The 23764-nt window shown below is 34.0% G+C and overlaps 1 protein-coding gene and 3 pseudogenes across 1 annotated transcript; 1 reads left to right on the forward strand and 3 right to left on the reverse strand.

Moving 5' to 3' along the window:
- Window positions 1–1945: 1945 nt before the first annotated feature.
- On the reverse strand, window positions 1946–3941 carry LOC146886173 (uncharacterized; annotated as a pseudogene).
- Window positions 3942–4082: 141 nt separating this feature from the next.
- On the reverse strand, window positions 4083–6384 carry LOC146886174 (uncharacterized; annotated as a pseudogene).
- Window positions 6385–11685: 5301 nt separating this feature from the next.
- LOC146886175 (uncharacterized) lies at window positions 11686–20464 on the reverse strand (annotated as a pseudogene).
- A 1322-nt stretch (window positions 20465–21786) lies between these two features.
- On the forward strand, window positions 21787–22503 carry LOC114184431 (uncharacterized). Its single transcript, XM_085673324.1, has one exon. The coding sequence runs from the start codon at window positions 21787–21789 to the stop codon at window positions 22501–22503; it is 717 nt and encodes a 238-aa protein (XP_085529450.1).
- Window positions 22504–23764: the final 1261 nt, after the last annotated feature.

The following is a 23764-nucleotide window of genomic DNA, read 5'->3' on the forward strand; positions in this document are numbered from 1 at the left end:
AAAGGGTCAAGTCATCACTAAAATTAATTTTGAAAAAATTGAAAAAAAAATTGAGACCCTTTAATGGATGAAACTTTTATTTTTTAAAATTATTAAATTCTAAAGGTTGTGAGAGGGTTGTTATCTTCTTGTTTTGTCCATGGAGCCCATACTATTTGCTTCGATTTTTGGCAACACTATTATTTGGTTAGTAAATAAATGGATTTGTAGTGCCTCATCCATGTGAATATGTTGTATTCTACATGTGAATTAACAAAGTTAACTATTTAAATAATTAAAAAATTACGTTGAATAATTAGACCACAAAATTGATAAATAATTATACAATTAAATTAAAAATTCGGAATTAATGTTTCATTAATTACTTTATAGTTATTTCTTTATGTTGTTAAATACTTTAAGCGAATAATAATATTTCGACAACTTCTATTTTAAATAAAATTACTTTATTATTTTAATATAATAATGTAATAATTACACATTAAGTAAGGCAATTTGTAAATTTCATCAATATATTATTATACGAGAGTGTTAAGAGTAGTGATTAATTCACACTACTATTTACTTTACTATAAATTTATTAATTAACATTTTAATAAAAAATATAGTTATATAAAAGATATATATTTTATTAAAAAAATAGGTGTATAATACATTTAATAGTTGTGTGAAGATATATTTTTTCAAGTTTTAATGTATATGAAAAAAAGTTTGTAAAAAATATTGTATAGGGTGGTCGTACAAATACGAACCTTAGAAAAACCAAATAGTGGTTATTTTATTTAGCCATGCATTAGTTTATTACACCCAAAGCATATAGTTTTCACAAGGAGAAGGTGCGCGATTTTTCATGCATCAGCAGAAGTTGGTGGAACTTGCTGAATTAAATATCGTAAAACTTTTAAACATGTTAAAAAGATGAAATAAAATATATGTTTCTATTTGCTGTACAGTAACTTAAGTTTCTTAAATGTTTAAGGCTTATCTCTTCTTTGTTCGGTTAAGTAGTGTGAATAAGCCAACATGGGATATTCCATTTATAGAGCTACCCGATGGTGATAAGGTGAATGGACAGAAATAATTGAAAAAATCCTAAGGCTTAATAATGCTTTGCATGATGGTGGCTTAAATGTTATATTATTTGTAATTTTTTGTAGTTATATGCTTTGGACTTAGTTGGTGACATCTAGAATACTAAATATAATAAATAATATTAGTTTGGCCAACGTGTTAAATGTTATGATATTATTCTTGAAAATATTCAATCGACCATCAGGAATGGTGAATAAATTAACTTTCGAAATTGATATATTAATTTCAATATTTCATACTGCTAATAAATTTTAGAGATTAATGATTAGTTTTTTTATCAATAATGGGCATTTGAATATTCACAATAATATTAAGTTTTTTCATGAATTTTTTAGAAGTTAAATTCATAGTATGTTTTCTCACTATAATAATAAGTGTCGTATTAAATTTGAAAAGTAGAAACACAACTTTAGATTCAACACACAAAAACCCAACTATCAATCACAAATACAAAAAAGAAAAATGATTATTTTATATATAGTGTAACATTAAGTGGATGAACAGCATATTAACAAAAGTACTATTTATTTCTTTTAAGAATAACAATAAGTTGGTACTACCTGTAGATTATGTAAATTAGTCTCCTCCTAATGATTATTAACATGGTACCTCCTAATCAGAGTAACAAACATATAAGATTCAAATAGGTACCTCATCATTATTAGGAAGTTCCAGTAAAGGAGCATAGACCAACAACACTACTTTCATTGCCTAATGCTTGTGCAATCACTTTTTCTACATCATTCTTAGCCAAATCAGGATTTTGTTTTTTAAGCATGAATTTCATCATTGCCTTCGCGGCTTGCATCCTCTTTGTTATAGCTTTCATATGGCACGTCCTTCTTGGATAGCGTCAATTTCTTGATATTTCTTGAATATTGTGGGTGTTCCCATAGCAATGAACTCGGCCATACTTTTATTTTCCAAACAATGACTCAAATGTTTGTTCCCTAGATTTAGTCGAGTCTTCAATAGAACTTTGGAGTTTAGATTAACAGAAAACATCAATGTTATCAATACGTAAAATATATATAGCTTTAAAACATATTTCATATGTACAAATAAACTTACAATAACATCTAGTGTTTCTTCATCCACCGCTTTTCCTTTAAGATCTAGACGACTTTGTCGAGTTTTAATGAACATTTCAGCTTTATTGACTTCTTCTCCATCACCCTTCTCAAAACTCTGTTAATTAAAAATAAAATATTAGTAGTTGAGCAAATATTAATGAAAAGTAGTAGACATATAAAATGAGACATAACCCAATTATACCATAACAATTGAACTCGAACTCTAGCAAAGTTGACTGGTCCCATATGGTGCATATACTTTTGCTTAGCCCTATTCATTGCATTCTTTTCACTAATCCTCTGTAGTTTGGAAAGGAAAACATACATCAATATAAATGTACTACAATATATTAAACATAAAATATAGTTTTTAGACATCACTCCAATGATTTTACTTATAACACATAAAATGTTCATACAACGATATTATTATTCTTCCAATATTCTATTAATTGCTTGAAATCATCTTCAAGAATGTTCAGTGGACGATATTTCAATTACTCTCTTCAAAGTGGAATATTTCAAAAAATGTGTTCTCCTGATATAACACTTATAGCATCTCCAAGCATCATTTATACGACTAAAAATTGTTTTCTCTCCTTTCTAAAAAATATTGAATTTTTCCTAAAACGAACATATCATCATTCACATGAATTCAAATATTTGAAGAACTTTTTTCAAATACCATAACATATTTCCATATTCGATCCTTGTGAACCTTTACCAGAGCCTTGAAGTATATGTAAATTAGAGGACAAAATTTTGAATTCCTTGCTATGGTCCCAAGAAAATTACCCAGGTCAGACACAACTTTGTCATTGGCACCAATAGGTTCTCCATCTCTATCCAAGATGACTTTTGGACGGTGTTGAGTATTTCTTGGATGTATTTGTAAGCATTTAGTTAGTCCTTGTGTTCTTTTCTTGATTACGCCTAACTAACATTAAACTTAGCTAAGCTACAAATAAATGATAAAAGCTTTGAATAATAAACTTGGTGAGATTGTAATATTACCTCTAGATGCATTGATTTCAATGTTTTTCTCAAGCAACACATTTTCTTTTTCAATAAGTCCTTCAACAACTTTTTGATTTTGACATTCTTCATCTTGATGCACATTATCCTTTTCCCCATCTTCTTAATCTTTCTCTACATTTTCTTCAAGAAACTCACCAATTAGCATTGATCTTCTTAGTCTTTTTCTTTATCATTGTCCCATCATTTTCAACCAATCCTTTTTTCATTTTGTCATTTGGGACCCTCATGGAATTCACCTCTTCTGTTGTTTGTTGTTTTTGTGGTTGTTGTTTGTCAACTTCAATTAGGTTTATTTCAATGGTTTAAAGCTTTGAGGTAGAATTGCTTTGTTTTGTAAATTTTATTTTCTTTGAGATTTGTTTGGCATGAACTTTGTTTAGGGGTCTTTTAATGGCTTTTATCCTTTCTCTTGAATCATGAATGGCCTCTTTAACTGTGTTATTCTTTTGAGGTTGCCTTGATTGAATATTTTGTGCTTGCCTCACTATAGGAGTAAGAGTGTTTTTTTTTTTCAGTTTAGCCTCAAACTTTAAACATAGACAAATTGAATTGTCCCTTAGAAGCAACCATAGGTGGCTTATTTCGCATATCAATACTCGTTATTTTCTCATGTTTGATTTGGACCTTTCTAAGCAATTCCTTACTTGATTTGACTTTAGGTAGGTTCAAATTAATACCATTTTTTTCAACCCTTTTAAGAGTATTCTTCTTAGGTTTTGAGGTTGCTTCATATTCCATGGCCTGAAAACAAGATGATAATGTCCAATGAAATAAGCAATACATATTATTGAAATAGAAAAACAAGGTATTGCTACTACTAAAAATAAAATAAAACAAAAACAAAATCACATATAACTAAAATTTGATTTTATATTAGCCTTAGTCCATGAAGTCAAATAAAGTGTCATCAATTTCATCTTCAAATGTACTTTCTTCCCCAACATTATAAGTTTTCTCAAATATTGTGATAGGCATGTTATCCCTAACCCAATTTAGTTCACCATCATTATTTGTACCATGTAGTTCAGTGCCATTTGAACTGTTAGGTCGGTCACCAATGATAAATAAATTTGTTGGAACTTTCTCGTAACATAATGTCTATTTTCTTCTAAAGGATCTTGGATATAAAAGAATTGGTGGACCTGAGAAGCTAGCACAAAAAGATCATTTTGATAACATTTTTTGTTGAAATATACACGTGTGATAGACCATACTTGTCTTCTTTAACCTCAAACCAATCACAATCGAACATCACAAACTTAAAGTTACCATAATACTCCAACTCAATTATATCTTTGATTGCACCATAATAAGTGATGAGTTCAATCCTTGGATTTTCATCCTTAGAACTTGCAAAACTTGTAGTCATTGAAACCAACGTTACACCAAAATTTTAGGTTTTATGTCTAGCATCTCGCTTTATAGTATGGAATTTGTATCCATTGATGAGGTAACCTGGAAATCTTTTTTCCACATTATTTGGCCCTATGGGGAAATCTTTAAATTGAGATGGTGCATCATCTTTCAAGGCTCGAGTTTTGAACCATTCACTAAATTTTTGATTTTGGGTTTTCGCCTTCACCCATTTTCCTGTTTTATTGTGGCTATTATAATGTCATCATACTCTCTATAAATACATCAATATTTTATTTGTTAGGATTATAAAATAGGCGTTTCTAAAGATAAATGAAGACAATAAACTATTATCTTACCTAATGGATATGTTGAATGCATCACAATTGAATAATAGGTATCAATGAGCTTGGGCATTTGATGTCAAATGCAATGAAAGTGGTTTACCATTTTTTTTCCTATAGGTCGACCAAGAATTGAGAAATAATCACATAAATTATTGTAGTAATAATTACAACCTTTTCTATTTCGCCTTTTGTTTGCACCTTTATGCCAATATCTTGAGCAAAGAGGTAAAGGCTTCTTCTATTAAATACCTTTATACAATTGACCCTTCTAAGTAAGCTTTGTTACGAACATAATTCTTCAACCTACATAAATATCTCTCAATGTGATACATCTATCGAAATTGAAAGGGCCCACCTAATCTCACTTCATTCAGGAGATGAATAGGCAAGTGAACCATTATATATAAAAAAAATTAGGTGGAAAAATCATCACTAGTTGACAAAGAATTTGTATTACTTCTTCTTCCAAGTAATCCATATCCTGCAAATGATTTCAAATATTTCCCCTCATTTAATGTTTAAATTTGGGGGTTTAATTGAATTTCAGTTCTTAAAAGATTAATTTAATCAAGATATGTGATAATTGGGTTTAATGAGTTTGTGAGATCAAAATGACTCAAAAAGTGACTTTAATTGCATAAAATATTATTCGATACTCTAACGTTTGTTGATGTAGCTGAAATTTAATTTGGGCCATTAAAGGTGTGAAATTGAATTGTTTCGAGTTACAAAATAAGACCAAAGTTAGCAAATTCCGGAAAGAAATATAGAAAGAGCTTAATGCACCCTTAAATTACATATACAATCATTTTTTTAGCAATGGGCCACACAATGAGCTTTTACTGTTGCACCTCCCTAAATTACTAACTTTCACCCCCTATCACTTAAACTCAATTAAACCAGATCACTCCATGTGGTAATCCTTCACTAACTAAACTGACCAACCAGAACATGACACGTGTCTAAATCCAATAAGTCATAAACCAACCAATTAGATTTTGCCACATCATCATCATCATCTTCTCATCTCCCAAATAGAAACCCTAAGTCTTTTTCCTCTTCCACTATCTTCATGTCGGCAGCCACCTTGGTTCCTTCCTTACACCTCACTATCGTTTGGCAGCAGCCATGTCGCTAAAGCACCGCATCCACCATGAACCTATATCGGAGTAACAATGAATAACACTCGGCACGACGTTGCAGAGCAGATCGTTCCTCCACCTCCATTCTACGCCAGAACAACACCTTCACGTCGTAAACAACACCACCACGCAAACGCATGACCAGATCTGTAACTGCTCCATTCCAGCACCTTCTTTGACACTGCCACCATCGCCCCTTGAATAGATCAAAACCTTTGAGCCCCCACGTGATTCAACCATCACCACCACGAGACCTCCATCTTCACGTATTTGTAGCAACACCATCAACCATCTCTTCAGCTGCAACGTTGCAACATCGTCGTCTTCCTCAACCACCATGAATCTCGTTCAAGTAGAACTCACAAATCTTTCACGGACCAGAAACGCGAATCACCAACAGATTCACGCATTTGAACTTCATCACCGCACTTGTTTAAATTAATTAGCATCCATGAAGGAGATGACGTAGGTCAGCCACCATTGCACCATAAAGTCGAAAGCACGATAGCCCCCATTTATGGAGAACTTGCGTCGTCGAAAAATGCGAAGCTTCAACCAGCAACACGAAACCAGTTCAAACCTACACCAACACGCTTGATCATTGTAGCCACAAGCCTCCATGACGTCCAAACACTAAAACCATATGCAACCCTAATGGAAACCTTAATTCTAGAGAGAAAGTGTGTGTGTGTGTGTCATGTGTCAGCCTCTCATAGGTAAGTGAAATGGGTCAAACTCTAGCGAGACTTGGTCAAAGCAGTCAATTATTAGAATTAGTAATATTTAATTGAGAAGTTATTTTGGTTAAATTTACTATGATTAATCTATAAAGTTCATGCTTTTGATTAAGAAGTTACTTTGGTTAAAAGTGAGGACGTCAACAATTTAGATATGCAATTGAAATTTTAAGAAACACTTGCAAAGTTAAAGAGTACAATTTAGATTGCATAGGTAAAACTTTACTTTGTGAAGGATATCTTAAAGGTTATGCTCTTAATCCAATTCTCACAATTCTCTTTGGATACGTCGTTGGGAGGTTCAAAACTTTTGTATTTTGTTTATCAAATCTTCTTTTCAGGGTCAACTTTGCATCCTTTATATAGATATTGAATTGCTAGTCGTTGAGGTTTTGAGTTGCATAACTTCATTAGAATCTTCTTGATTTCTCTTTATTAGGAATGATTGATAATTTTTTCAATTTAATTCTTCATTTGAGTCTTCATTTGTCTCTTATTGATGCTCTTCAAAATATCTTCTCTCCTTTCTTGAATAAGCACGAGCTTGATTTGAATTTTGTTCTTTCTATAACCTTCAACATTCAACCTTCATCCTATTAAAGAAACCCCGTGAAACATAATTCTACAATTGTATAGTTAAAGCAATGGTAATTTCTAATTGTAATTAATCACCAATTTAATCTTCAATCAAATAAAATATTTCCATATATTCATATAGCTTGACTGCTTAATTAAAAAAAATATTTTCTAAAGTATAATTATCACATGATAATACTTACCTTGTGGCTCATTTAAATAAATATCAATTTCAAATAATCAGATAAAAATAATAATTCAAATAATCAATCAGTGATTATAAGGAAGAAATGACTTAGCCAAATGTCACAACTCTTTTTGATTCGTCTAATGTGTGTAGTTGTATGGTGTCGTATTTTGTTGTATTGACCCGTCTAGTAAAAGTACTCGTCTATTGAGTTCATTTAAGTCTTTAATGTTTGAGACTTCTGGTGGCTTTTGGTCATCTTGTATCCTTAGTCGTCTAATGACATGAATTTGTTAAACACGTCTGATCAACCATTACCATAATCTTTGACTCATTGAATGCCAAGATTTCTCTAATGCATAGACTTGTCTAGTGCATATACTCTTCTAGTGGATGTATTTTTTAGTACAAGTGGTGGACATAATGTCATCTCTCTCTCTGCTCAACATAAGACAAGAACAAGGAGAGTCTTTGAGAGTCTATTTTAACAAATTTGGGACAACCGCTTTTAAAGTGAAGAATCTTAACTTAGACAATACATTACATATATGATTAACAACCTTCAAGGATGGCCATCTGCTGATGAATCCAGCTGCCAGTATGAATAAGTTGAAACAGTGGGCCGCCAAGATCATGCAAGTGGACGTTATAAGGAAATACAAAGCCAGTGCCAAGTTTGATATCTTCCCCACTGAGAAGAAAAATTTGAAAAGACACAACAAGCTCGCAGAGGCAACCCACGAACGTGAGAGCACAAGCATGTCCGATACACGAACTACACACTCCTCAATGCTTCCAGGTCATGTATCTTGCAAGAATCTCTAATAATTGATCTCATCCCGCACCCAATGAAGTTTTAGAGTTGATCGGATGACGACATGAAAAGTATTACTGATATTATCGCAATAACAATAACACAAGAGATTAATGCTCAACCCTTAGAGATAAAGTACAAGAGCTTATCAGGGTAGGACATCTTAGGCGTTTTGGTAAGAGAGAAAATGAAGTAACATTAAGGCATGATCGGGTTGGATATCGTAAGTACAACAATAGAAGGCATGACAGGCTACAAGACTGTAAGACCCATAAAAATTAATCAATTAATTAAATGATTAATTAATAAATGCGGGTAGTGGGAACCTTTATGGCATTTAATTTTGACATGGATGACATGAAATAGTACTAGCTCAAATGGTTGAAAGTACTTAATTGTGTGAAAGGTCTTGGATTTAAGTCTTATGTATGTCATTTATATGCTATTTAATTTATAATTACTTTAATAATGTGCTGGATCGTGATGAATGAGAACATAATTATAGAATTATGTGAATTATCATGAAACATGAATTGGTTAAATGGTTGTGCATTGAATTGAACATTGGCATGGTTATGTGTTTGAACCTGGGTAGATCCAAATTAAACTTTCTTTTTGACAAAAGTTTCTTTGGCATGAATGTAAAAGGGCAGAGAAACCCTAGCTAACAAAGGAGCAGCCAAGAGGGGCTGAAAAACAACTCAATAATGGCTCTTGAATAGCAATTACCCTCACCATTAAACTTGTTTTTTTTTGGCTAATTAACCATCATTAAGACCTAATTAAAATTCCAATTAGAGGTGAGAATGAGGGTTTTCTTAGTCTATCATTGTACTGCACAATATGGAGAGAAAATCCAGAGTGAAACGTGAGTTTTGTGTGAAGCAAAGGAGCTGAATTGGGAGAGAGCCAAGGGAGGCCATTGGGATTAAGGAAGAACTTTCAAATTTCAAAGTTTAAGCTAAGGAATCCAGGTTAGGGGAGCCAAACCCTTAATGTATGTTGTTACGTTAATTGCATGATGTATTGTGTGAAATTATATGTTTCCCTTTTAAATCAATTCATAAATTCTGGATTTCTGGAAATTTTCCAGAAACCGCCTTGCAGACGATAAACTACCGCCAGGCAACTCATCATGTTATGCTCATTTATGGGTTCTAGAGATGGAACTACTTGACGGCACGAGCTTAGCCGCCAGGCGACGCTTGTTATTCACCCAATTTTTTGGGTTTTAGTTGAATGGCTAGCGATAGTTAACACCCGCCAGGTGACACGAGCCAATTTTGGCTTCATTTTGATGTTTTGGGTGTTCTCGGCTATTCTGATCGTATAGAATGAATCTGGACATGATGATGAAATGGTGAAGTACTATAACTAGTCGAATTGCAGGGTGAATTGAATTATTTGGAATAAAATTTGGTAAGGATAAAGTTTAGGGTTGGCAGATTGGGATTTTGATGAATTGAGTATAATTGTTGTTGATTTGCACTGGAATTGTGTTGGATATAGTTAAAGTTGAATATTGGTACCATTGTTATTATGTTCACGAGCGGAACGATAAAAATAGGCATCCAAAAGCATTGAGGAACTGTTAGGAGAGGTTGTGCAAGGCTAGAAATTCAAGGATTTTCCCAGAATACTATGCACCGCCTGGCGGTAATGATTGAGTCGCCAGGCGCCAGCGTAAAGTAGGTGAACTGTGTGGCTATGAGGTGCATTGGAGAGGCTAGGGTCTTAGTAAATCAATTGTTATCGAATGATGAATTGAGAAATTATCTGTAATGAAGAATCATGACCATAATAATAGTGTAGTAGAGAATTAATGTGAGTGTTGATGGGAGTTGGAAGAATCATGACCATAATAACAGTGTAGTAGAGAGTCTTACTAAGCTAAATGTGTTGCTGAATTGAGATGTATGGTACAATTAGGGATTTGAGTTCCTAATGGGAAAATGCAGTAACTAGAAATGAGGTATATGTCATCTTACGATAAGGATAAATTTGTGAGGTGTTGCATTATAAGGGATAGGGCAGTGTGTTACTCAATAACTAATGATAAGTGCGAATAATTGGAATTGTCTATGAGACAACGTTTAGGCACTGCAAGTGCATGAAAGGATTAATGCTAACTAGAATTATTTTAGACAGTAAGTAACCAAGTTTATGGTATGTTGAATAAGTGGCAAAGTGAGAGTGGTGTGTGTGCAAGTGTGCCTGAACTAGAGTTAAAACTAGTACTACACAAGTACTGGTGTAGCGCCCGACAGTGGTGTTTCATATGCCAGACGATAGTTGCATTCACAGAGGCTATTGGAATGTAAGGTGCCTAACAGTGAGGGTCGTCCCACCAGGTGATGTCTATTAAGGTAGTGGCACTAGAGGAGCTTGGCAGCCTGAAAGCGTGGTTCGCTTGGAGGCTCGAGAGTAGTGTTAGGCGATATTACTGTAGCAGAATTAGGTTTCTGCTTGCTTGATGTGTGTGGTCTACAAGGCTTCTATGATGTCTCGAAGGTCGACTTGCTGGAGTTCCTTGAGTTGTGGCTCAGAACGTATCCCTTGAGTTGTGGCTCGGGATAGGGGTTAAGCACGTGGCATTTATTGAGTTGTGCCTCGGAATGACATTTTTTAAGTTGTGGCTGTAACATCCTGATCGAATATTATGAATTTAAAATAATAAAATAGAAAATAATAGATAAATCGCATTTAATGAAATACCATTTCTCAAAAACGCGAGAAATTTAAAACTTTATTACGTATTTATGAAATACATCAATTCATAATTATAAATATAAACTCAAATACATAACCAAAGTCTGATAAGGTGAAAGTTTACAAGTCACTTAAAACCAAAAGCTTAAAAACAGCGGATAAATCTTTTCATCCCAGACTAGCCCCGCTCCGACTCTATGTCTCACTAGATCTACCTGTAACATCATCTGCTCACGTGTACCGCGTACACGATCATCGCCAAACACAAGCAGATAGGGTGAGCTAACAATAAAATAAACATATATATACATTATATACATATATCACAACCACACCAAAGGAAAACCATCTTTTGATTCCATAACACATGGCCACTACCATGCCAACCGTGTTCTACGTCTTCTGACGAATATCTCAAGATGTCTTGTTGCCACACCTATCGGCCACAACCGATAGAGCACGTGCGGGAAATCATGCTACGGATCACACACCGTAACGCCAGGTGGATTTGCCATTACGAATAACATTCGTAACATCCCAAGACTACCAAACTCGTCAGCTTAATACTAAGGAGGGCAATCTATCTAGACCCACCGTACACGTCACAACGTGCACACTCACACCGGCAACACTCGCCAACCCGAGCTGCAACTAAAGAGTTCCTCGTGTTCATCCACCATCCTGAGCCACTCATTAACAAAATCTTTTAATATCTTTAGAATTTTTGTCCCTTCTAGCATGTATGGTGTAGACCTCAATTCTATTTTTCTATTAAAGACTTCTTATTAAATCTCCAAGGATGGTTCATTGGTAAAAACACACGATGATCCATATAGCACATCTTATGACTATGTTTTAGGTAGGATGAATTAGTGTCATAATTGAAATATGCACAAGCGAATCTTCTTTTTGTGCTCCAACTAGACAACATAGCATATCTAGGGTAATCATTGATTGTCCATAGAAGAGTTGCACGCATTAGAAATGTCTCATTTTTTGAAGCATCATAGGTTTGTACTCCCAACTCCCATAACTCTTTTAGCTCTTGGATCAGCGGTTGAAGGTACACATCAATATCATTTCCTATTGATTGTGGTCTAGGAATCAACAATGATAACATTGTATATTCAACTTTAATGCACAACCAAGGTGGAAGGTTGTACACAACCATCATGGCATGCCACGTGCTATGTGATATGCTCATGGTTCTAAATGGATTAAAGCCATTACTAGCCAGAGCAAGTCTTACATTGCGCGAGTCAATAGAAAATTTTTCATGAAGGCCATCAAAGCTTTTCCAAGTTTCACCATCAGCGGGATGTCTCATTTCTCATCCTTTGCTCATTTTTCTTCATGCCACCTCATTGACTCAGCATTCTTCAAACACATAAAGAGTCTTTGAAGTCTAGGAATCAATGGAAAGTGTCGCAATACTTTGGCAGGAACTCTAAGCTGATATTTTGGGCCCTCAACCTTAGAATTGACTTTAGGAAATTCTTTCCATCGCGAAGATTTACAGATACTACAAGCATCTAAATTCTCACTCTCTTTCCAAAATAACATACAATCTTTGGGACATGCATGAATCTTTTTATAATCAAAACCTAAGTCAGTAATCATACTATTTGTTTTGTTAAAAGGTTCAGGAATATTGAAGTAAGGCATGACCTCTTTTAGTAGTTGTAAGAGGTCAGTGAATGAAGAATTTCTCCAACCATGAAGACACTTTAATAAATATAACCGAATGATGAAAGATAAAGTTAAGAAGCTTTCACATCCAGGGTAGAGTTCTTGATTTGCATCATTAATCATTTGGTAGAACTTTCTAGCTTCATCATTAGGACCCTCTTTGTCTTCTTTTACATCTACCACATTTCTAAATGTTTCATACAATAAAGCATTAATATCATCGTGTGAATCTTCATTATCTATCATGTCTTCATCTTTATTAGCAGGCGAAAGTATTTTTTCTCCATGGTGAACCCAGAGATCATACCCTTCTAGAAATCCTGTGATAATTAAATATTCGTAGATCATGTGTCGTCTAGCCGAAATACAATTTTTGCATTTAGCGCATGGACATAAAACCTCACTTCCTTGAGGTCTTCCTCTTGTGTAAGCAAAATCAAGAAATGATTCAACAGCCTTTATATACTCATTACTAATCCTTGAAAATTTAGTCCACTCCTTATAGTTTCGTTAATCAATTAATAATTGAAAATAGTATTATATGAATTAAAATTATAGTTTTATTTAGTAATTAATAATCTATAAAATAGAAGTTAAACAATGGTTCACTTATGACTTAAAACAAAATTAAGCTAAAACGTTTCTGGCCCATCAACTTTCACTAAAACTGCAGCGAAAAATAACTAAATTGGAAAAGCATAAACTAAAACAAAGTTTTGGTTCCTTTTCTTATACAAGAGATAATAAGACTCAAGGTAATATATGTATACACGTAATTTAAAAAAAACGTTATTAGTAAGATTCAATTTAATCACTTCTAAGATTTTGTGAGTTTTCATACAATTAAAAAAAAATATATCTATTAATTTTATTAGAATTTTAAATTCTTCAAATATATATATATATATATATATATATATATATAAGAAAAATTTAATAGACGGTTTGTAATCAACAAAGACAAGTTAAGTTATGTTATGTATGCATTCAAATATCGGAGAAATGACAACAACACTTGTAGCTAAAGAAGAATTATCCAGCTTACGCATCTCAATTTAAGGAACTTTACTATGAAATGGAGACAAGCCAAACATAATGCAGCATCTTGGATACAAGCTGCAATTGAGATAAAAAAAGAAAACATTCATTATTGGTACATTATATGTTTACCAAACGGACACATTAAAAAGTCAAAGCCAAAAAATAAGAACTACAAACTAATTTTTTATTGATATATGTATGTTTAGTTATGTGCATAAAACACGTAAGATAAAAAGGATAACGGAAGATAATTTAATGGATTTTCAAAGGAGGATGTGGAAGAACTAGAACGCTTAGAGTCCAAAGTTTGAGCTAGTGGTGTTTTAATTTTCACATAGTGATACCTATGTCAAGTGGATTTTCTTGTTTATGCTAAAGTCCACTAGTTATTAAAATGTGATACTTAAATCAGAGCTACACATACCAAATAAAGCATAAAAGAATTAAAATGTTTAATAGCAAATCAATATACAAAGAAAAAAAAAAAAGAAGATAGACAAAGTTAATGAAAACGAAAATATTTCTTCTGAGACACTAACCTCTAACAGGTGAAGAAAAGGAACGATGACAAAGTTAGAGACTAACGATGGCGCAAAAAGGAGTGAAGAAGTTTGATAAAAAAGGAATCGTCTACCAAGTAAAAACAGCAAATAAAAAAGGAATCGTCTATGAAATCAAACTTGATGTTGCTGCAACCTCTTCCACGCGTTGAAATCAAAACTTATTTCGTCCCCAACCTCACTGTCTCCGTGCTGAAATCAAAACCCTGAGAGAGTTTGCACTTCGTCACGACAACGTACTTCGCCTCCAAGCTTCGACAACCTTCGGTGCCTTTAGTGCTAGCCTCCAACAGTTGATTCAAGAAGCAAGATGATTTGTGACAAAAGGAAATTTGAGAATTTGTTCAAAGACCATTTGTTCGAAAAAGCACAGAACGTGATTTGAGAATTTGGGAACGTATCTGTAACCGTAACGTTCACATAAGTTTTGTTATTTAATTTATTAATTTTATTTCATATTTCTTTATATATATATATATATATATATATATATATATATATATATATATATATATAGTATTGGACTCTTTAACAAAAATAAATGTTAAATAAATTTAGTATTTTTTTTATGTATAATGTTATGAATAAATATAAAACCACATTTTTATTCTTTTGGTCACAAATTTTAAAGACCACATTTTAAAAAGTATGGTATAAATAGACAACATTTCATAAAATGTGATTTTTTTTATAATATTTAAACGATATTTGTAAAAAAGTATGGTCTTTTCTAATTTTTAAGCCACATTTGTAAAAAAGTGTAGTCATTGATATTTTTTAAACCATAGGTATAATGTTATTTTCTATTTTTCCCATTTAATTTCAAACTATCATAGGCGACAAGAGAGTTTTTGTTGGAGATGGTACTTTCTTGAAGCATAATTTGGAAATGTGTAACATCCGATTTAATAAATAAACTTAATTAAACGAAATATCACGATAAATAATATAAAGAGCGAATCCATAGAGCACATATGTCACTCCTACAGTTATCCAGCATGTGTTAGGAAAGAAACTAAGGCACACCACGATACCATTAATAGAACAGGAAACAAGTTTAACCATATACAAAATATACGCTCAAGGAGACAGACAATACATAGGTCATAGTGCCTCAACAGAAAACTTGGAGAAAGGGAATCCAATCCAAGGTAAGCTACACAGCGGAGTTTCCATTACCTTGATGACTACGAGGAGTTCCCACGTCTGCTCACATTAATAAATTGATGATCAACGCAAAAGGAGAAAACCAGACATAAAACAAACAAGCAAACAAAAAGGGTAAGCTAGAGTGGAAAATGTTTTATCATACAATTGCGTACAACTTTAAAGTCAAAGATACATAAATCAACCAAGCATGTGATGACCAACAAGAAAGACTCTACGACTCAATTATCCAGATACATATAATCAGTCATATTCACTGGATGTCTGCACTTGTGGTGGCCTCTACTACTCTGCAGAGTCATTGCCAATGGGTTTCACCCTACCACACACAAGGTTATCCTTCAAACATCTAAGACCATTATCTTACCAAATATTAGGGCCTCCGGCTACTCTCACCACTTGAGTCAGTACGCTCTATGTGAGACTAACTGACTCTTTAGAGTGTTAGAATGCAATCCTTACTTGAATCCTTACTAAATTATACAATGAGGCATCACTACGAAACCTTCGTGGAATTACGTCCTAACCATGAGGCACCACCATGAGCTCCCACTAACAGGGGTCATGGAATTATGTCCTGACCATGAGGCACCACCATGAGATCTCACCTAGAGATTCATGGAATTATGTCCTAAACCATACCAAAATCATGTTTCACCAACCAAACATAAAGTTACCATGTATATCAATCTCATGCCAATATTTATAAAAAACCATTCAAATCATATTTCATGCCAAGCTCATATCATACTTATCAATTCCAGCCCATATAGTTAGGTATTACATGCATATTCACATACCTCATGCATTCTCAAGACAAACAACCAGCCACAACTAATTTGGGAAAGTAAAACACAAAACCTGCACTGTCCTCGCTTAGGCTAGAAACCTTCGCCCAAATGACAAGGATTGTCTCACTTAAGCTAAGCTCCCTCGCCTGGGCAAGCACGTTACAGTGGCACTTTACAAGCTTCTGCTTGAGTGAGGCCTTCTCGCCTGAGCGAGTGAGGCCTTCTCGCCTGAGCGAGATCACCCTTCGCTCAAAACAAATTCCCTCGCCTGGGCTACGATTTAAGCAGAAAACATAGGTTTCCCACGAGTTCTCGCTTAGGCGAGACACTCTCTCCTAAGCGAGATTGTTTGTCGCTCAAAACAAGGGTTCTTCGCTTGAGCGAGATGCTCGAGCAGAACCAGTGTGAGTTCCTGCTATTCTCACATAGGCGAGACGAGCTCACTTGGGCGAGAATATCAGTTCTCACCACTGTTCACACGTGCAGGGCAGAAACACAAGCCAAGGAAACACCCGGAAACTCAAACCATACATTTTCACGCAATCATCATCATCATTCAACCATCAAGAACATGAAACAGACCAAAAGCATGCAAAATAAATTAAAACTTGCGAAAACCTAGCTTCCCTTACTTGGAAAATACTAACAGAATACCTTGACACCTAAGCAAATGAGTACGATAGCTCCTGGAGCAGATTCGAGAGCTGGAAACAGTGGAGGAGAAAAAACACGTGGTTACTACGGTGAACCCTAACTGGAATCACGAAAATCAAACCAAAGGAGAAGAGTAGGAGCTGAAAAAACAACTTACGTGGAGTAGAAAGTGGGGTTGAACTAGCTTAAAGATGAAGGAGGTCCAAACCCTAGCAGAACACTATTGAGGAAAAATGAGATGAGTAAAGTGGTTGTTTTTGGCAAAGTTAGCTGAATAGAAAACGAAAAGGTTGTAAGGAATCTTGGCTACCCTATGGACCAACCCTTAGACCCAACAGATGAGGCTAGGCCCCTTTAACTTTTAAGGCGGAAAAAGAGAGTCTTACAAAATGTCTTATATAGCTCTATAGCTCTCTACACACAATCTGCTTAGAGATGGAAACATGAGGACTTCAGTACCAATCAAGAAAAGTAAATATTACCAATATGTCAAGTAATATATTTTATTGATTCTGTATGGTTCTGTTTCTCCATCTTATTTATTTATGAGTTTTTATTTTAAATGCAGGACCCAAGCAAATTTAAAGTAGTTATTGTTCCAACTACTGCAACAAACAAAGAGGAAAAGAGGAATACAATGATGCATGGCTTTCAATCTAAATTATGAATTCTTATTGAGGTTGCTATTCAAGTTTTTTCCGTTTTGACGTTATAATTGATGAAGTTTTGCTTAGTTTTAGGATTGTATCATTTTGTTGTTTCTCTTATTCATGATGTGCGTTTTGGTCGGATGAACATGGAAAATATATTCATTTATTTACAATGACAAAAGAACAAAGAAAGATATTTTCAATATATATATATATATATATATATATATATATATATATATATATATATATATATATTGAGATATTTCCAAATTAAGTACATCGATTTGATAAATATTTTAGGATTAAATATATTATTGGTCCCTTAAATTTTATTGAAAAATTACTATAAGAAAATGTCTCATTAGTAGTAAATTTTAGTGATAAAAAATTATTAATCAGTATAGTTGACCAATTTAGATACCAATTTACAAAATTAAAAATTATTGGTTACTAAAATAATCACTATTATAAATAAAAAATTATAATTGGTCATTAAATTGGTCACTAATTAATTAGACACCAATTTAGTAACTAAGTCATTTTGGTAGCCAAAACCTAGGTAGCTAAAGTTTAGTGACAAATTTTCTTTCGAAGCCAAAACTATGATAGCTAATTTTAAAAACCAATTTAGTGATCAATTGTAATTTTTTATTCATAATAGTAACTATTTTAGTAACTAATAATCTTTTACTTTGTAAATTGGTATCTATATTAGTCATTATAGTGACTAACAACTTTTGGTCACTAAAATTAGTTACTAATGAGACATTTTCTTCTAGTGATTGAAATTAGTCCATATTCGAAACTTTGGTCCAATTTAATCACTCAACTTTAGAAATGTGTCAATTTAGTTTTTTTAATAAAATTTTGTTAAGTTTATTTGACGTTTCAAACGTTTTTCTTAGCTAACACTAGAGCTAAAATGTGTCAAACGGTGTAAACAACTTAAATACTATCAATGAAATAGGTTTGAAATGTCAAATGAACTTAACAAATTTTAGTTACAAATGACTAAATCTACACATTTATAAAGTTGCGAGATTAAATTGAGTCAACGTTTTAAAGATAGACTAATTCCAATTTTTATTAAAAGCTAAGGACTAAAAACATATTTAACCCTATATTTATGATATTTTTAGACTTAGTATACAATTTTGATATTACATTGTTAAATTTATGATATCTGTGGTTGTGCGGTTTCTTTCTTCAAACGACGATGAAAGGTGGATTTGTTTTTTAGAACAACTTACCTTATTCAAAATTTTGTATGTTTAAAGATACTGGTATGTGAACATTAATACAATTAGATTATTAATTTTTTAAATATGATAAAATTATTAATACTATTATAATTATCTTTTAAAATAATTTTAAATAAAACTAATAACTAAAGCATTGGTTAAAATTTACAAAAAAATAGTTCACAAATAGTTTTTACAATTTTAATTTTCTTTTTAAATTTAAAAAATTATAACGGTTTTAAACCTTCCATAATTGTTAAATAAAAAAAAATATAATATATTTTGTGACTTTTTTTTACTGAAAATATTATAAAATATCATAAAATAAAAATAAATTTTATAACAGTTTTGAACCACTATTTTGTAGTGTTTTTTATTTGTCAATATATAATAAAAATATTATAAAATAAAAATAAATTTTATAGCTATTTTAAACTCCTAGTAATTCTTTTCATTTTTAGAAACAATACAAGCATTTAATAGTTTTTGTCCCAAATTATTCTTGACATATGCAATTCTGGTTGTTTTTTAAATTGTCAAAAATGTGATATTTTTCTGACTAAAATTATAATTTTAATCTTCAAAAATATTTTTTTAGTGTACTACATTATTATAATAAAGTTGTCAAATACTTCTATATAATAAAAAAATGTCAATTATTGTTATTTGTTTAAAATATTTAAATACTCAAAGAAAAAGTTACAAAATAGTTAATAAAATACTAAGTACTAATTTTTTATTTAATTGTAGACCTATTTATCAATTTTATTATCAAATACAATTTAACATTCAAGCAATAGATTAACTCAATAAAATATATACTCCAATCTAAATTCGAGCTGAAAAATTATTAAATAAATGTATTTATTTTCATAATATTTTGTAATATGTACATATTATGCTTATAATAAAAAATACAATTGTAATATATTACACCATAATTATGAACTTAATATCTCATGAATACATACGATAATTAAATGTGTATGAAAATATTAAATTAAATAATTGATATTCCGCTGATTGACTTTATTTGTCAATGATTTATCATCTTTTATTTTTTATCCACTTATATTTATAAATACAGCATATTCTTCTGGGGAATACTTACTCAATATTACTCATATAAATATATTTATATATGTTATACTCTTATTGACTTAAGTTTTTTATTTTTGCATATGAATATTCTTTCTTTTCTTTACACAAATCAACCATAAGGTCTTTCCATATTATTTCAGGCCTTTTTTGGGTAAAAAATCGTATGGTTTGTTAAATTTTATGCATAAAGAATTGAAATTAAATTAACTTTTCCATTCATTTTGTCAGGTCCACTGTTTGTTCTACCCTAATTTTAATGGGGTTGTCCCTAATCAATTAGGCCTAGGCCTAGTCTAAAGGGAACCAAAGACCCTAAACCAACTAACACTCTCATTTCTGCCATTTTACATAAAATCAGCCACCTTACTCCTCTCAATCTCTCAAATAGTGCTCTACTAGGGTTTGGTCCCCTCTTGGTCAAGCTAGCTCAAAACTCAACTCTTACTCACGTAAGTCGATTCTCTAACCGTACCTTCCTTGTTTCTGGCTCTACTGTCATGATTCTAGCTAGGGTTCACCTTAGTAACCCGTTTTGAACCTGTTCTACCATTTTTCCAGTTTGTGAATCTGCTCTGAGGTCTGTTGTACTCACTAGCTTAGGGTATTTTGCTAGTTATTTCTAAGTAAGGGAAGCTAGGGTTCGCATTTGAATGTGTTTTTGTTGCGTTTTCAGTTTTGTTTTGTGCTCTTAGGTGATTTTATGGCTTTTAAGTTAATATGAATATATACTATGCCTTGCTCTGGTTGATTTCTATGTTGGCTTACACGAACAATGGCAGATCTGATAATCTTGCCCAAGCGAGTGGATCTTGCCTAAACGAGAGCATAAGAAAACCCACTCAGGTGCTACAAGAGTTGTCGCTTAGGCGGCAAGCTCCTATTTTGAGCGAGAGCTCATCTTGCTCAAGCGTGGAGGTCTCGCCTAAGAAGAGAGGACGCGCAAGCCATTGTTCCCCTCTTCTCGAGCTCTCACCTAGGCGAAAGGAGCTCGCCTGAGTGAGACCTTTCTGCTTGAGCGAGGAGCTGGGCGAGGGTGCGTTCTTATTTCGTTGCTTTTATGTTCTTGGATGTTTGGTACATGCTTGATTGGATTGTATGTTAAAAACATGAGATGAATAAATATGCATGAGCGAAATGGTTTATGGGTTGTGAATGATAAGTTTAATATGATCTTGGCATGTGACTTGGATGGGATGGTCGGTTATCAAAGTAGCATGGTTTTGACATGATAAATTCTAAATTGATTATTGGAAGTATGATGTTGGTTTGGTTAGGGCGTAATTTCACGATAGTTTCGTGGTGGTGCCTCATTGGTTAGAGCATAATTCCATGAGCCTCTAGGTGAGACCTCATGGTGGTGCCTCAATTGGTCGGGACGTAATTACATGACCCTTGTTAGTAGAAGTTCATGGTGGTGCCCCATTTATATAATTTAGTAAGGATTCAAAGTAAGGATTGCATCTTGACACTCTAAAGAGTCGGTTAGTCTCACATAGAATAGTAGGAGGCCTGAAATGCTTTAAGAATAGTAGGAGGCCTGAAATGCTTTAAGGACTAACCTTATGTGGGGGGAAAAGAAACACAGTAAAATTTAGCTTGGTAGACACTAGTGCAAGGAAGACAAACAACAGCGGTTATTTTGCATTTTTGGCTTCGGGTTCGCACCCGAGGCATATACTGTCGAGGTAAAAAGACTCTCGTTTATGCCTCGGTTACTAACCCGAGGCAGAAAAAGTAGTTACTGCCTCGGTTTCCTCCAACCGAGGCCTAATTGTGTATCAGAAATAGAAAAAAATTCGACGGTGCAGCGGCAGTGCAAACATGGCAGTACTGACCAAGACAGACTCCGAGGTTAGCAGCCTCTCCCAGTCCTCACCGCCCTACTCTCCCCGCCGGCCCATCTACTACGTCCAAAGCTCGTCCCGCGACTCCTCTCACGACGGTGAGAAGACCACCAACTCCTTCCACTCCAGCCCCCTCCAAAGCCCATTGGGCTCTCCGCCCCACTCCCATTCCAACTCCTCGTTGGGTCGCCACTCCCGTGAGTCCGCCTCCACCCGCTTCTCTGGCTCCCGCAAGAGCAGCTCCACCAACCGCAAGGGCCTATGGAGGCCTTGGAAGGACCACTTCCACGCCATCAAAGAAGAGGGTCTCCTCGACGCCCACGACAATGCCCACCATGGCTTCCCTCGTCGCTGCTATTTCCTTGCATTCATCCTCGCCTTCCTTCTTCTCTTCTCCTCTTTCTCTCTCATTCTCTGGGCCGCAAGTCGCCCCCAAAAACCTGCCATTTCACTCAAGGTTCATTCGTCTAAACACACACTTTCAGTTATTATATATAATAGATTTCACTCTTTGCATAAACACCCATCAATAAAGGGTTTCGCTTGCTCTTTCTCGACAACACCTTCGCGATCCTGCAAATATTTTCGTCTAACGCCGCTAGTTCGCCTGCGACCGCTTGATGGCCGCCATGAGCGAGTTCGACACCGGCGGCTCCTCCTCGCCGCCGCCGCCGCCCCCTTGGAGCGGTGGTGAAGCCGGAACAAAGGCTGGGGTGCAGTGGAAGAAGAAGAAAAGATTTGGGGGCTGTGTGCGGTTACGAAAGGATTTAGGGTTTTTTAAACCCTACGAAGCCATACTGCCTCGGTTAATTCGAAATCGAGGCATATTGTCTTACTATATGCCTCGGTTGGCAATAGACCCGAAGCAAAAAGGTCCATACTGCCTCGGTTATAAAAGAACAGAGGCATATTCTATTAGTGAATTAAAACAAAAAAAAAATTACAGTCAAGTAACTGCATCGGATAAAAAAAACCTGAAGCAAAAAAGTTATTAGGCCTCGGTTTTGTGGTAACCGAGGCATAAAAGCAGTTAAAAATTTTCAAATTTTGTGAACAGCGCGAATTCGTAAATTTTTTTAAGCTATATGCCTCGGTTAGTATAACAACCGAGGCATAAAAGGTGCCTTTAATTACAAAAATGCCACCGCATGTCTATATGCAGCGGGTGCGCAAGAACCAAAGCATATACTGCGATGTAAAAACTCTAAAATGCACTAGTGTAGAGTAGCTCGGTATAGCAGGAAAGGCCACTACAAGTGCAAGCATCCGCTGAATCTGACTAACTATATGTATCCGGATGAGTCGTGTCTTGAGTCTTAGTGTATTGTTTGAAAGGTCATAACATGGTTGGTTGACATATGCATCTTGGACTGTGAAATTGTATGTAACTGTATGATAAATTGTTTTCTACTCTAGCTTATCCTTATGTTTGTTTGTGTTCCTGTGTGTGGTTTTCTTCTTTATATGATGATCATCAATTTATTGATGTGAGCAGATGCGAGAACTCCCCGTGGTCATCAAGGTGATGGAGGTTCTGTTGCTTAGCCTCTCTGGGTTGGTTTTCCAGCTTTCTTTTAGGGCCACGACCCATGTATTGTCTTGCTTGGCACTTCATTTTCTAAGCTGTCGACTCTCACTCTACTTGGGTTACTGGCATCTTAGTATGCCTAAATTTTTATTCTGATTTTTTTTGGATAATTGTAAGAAGTAGTATCTATACTTCAGACCTTTGTTTCCAATATTATTTTGTCTGACATTTTCTTTAATTAGCATTATTAATTAAATAGGTGTTACACATTTATTTTTTAAAAAATTATCAAAATCAAATTCATATATTTGATTTCAATTTTTATATCACTTTAAATTTATTTGAAGGAGGAAAAAACCAACAATGAGCATATAAATAGATTAATGGTTACCGAACACCATCCTAGGATTCCCTGGATTAACTCGAT

The sequence above is a fragment of the Vigna unguiculata genome, chromosome 5, assembly GCF_037176805.1.
Source record: "Vigna unguiculata cultivar grain cowpea cultivar isolate G323 ecotype 2 chromosome 5, ASM3717680v1, whole genome shotgun sequence".
In the NCBI taxonomy this organism is placed as follows: domain Eukaryota; kingdom Viridiplantae; phylum Streptophyta; class Magnoliopsida; order Fabales; family Fabaceae; genus Vigna; species Vigna unguiculata.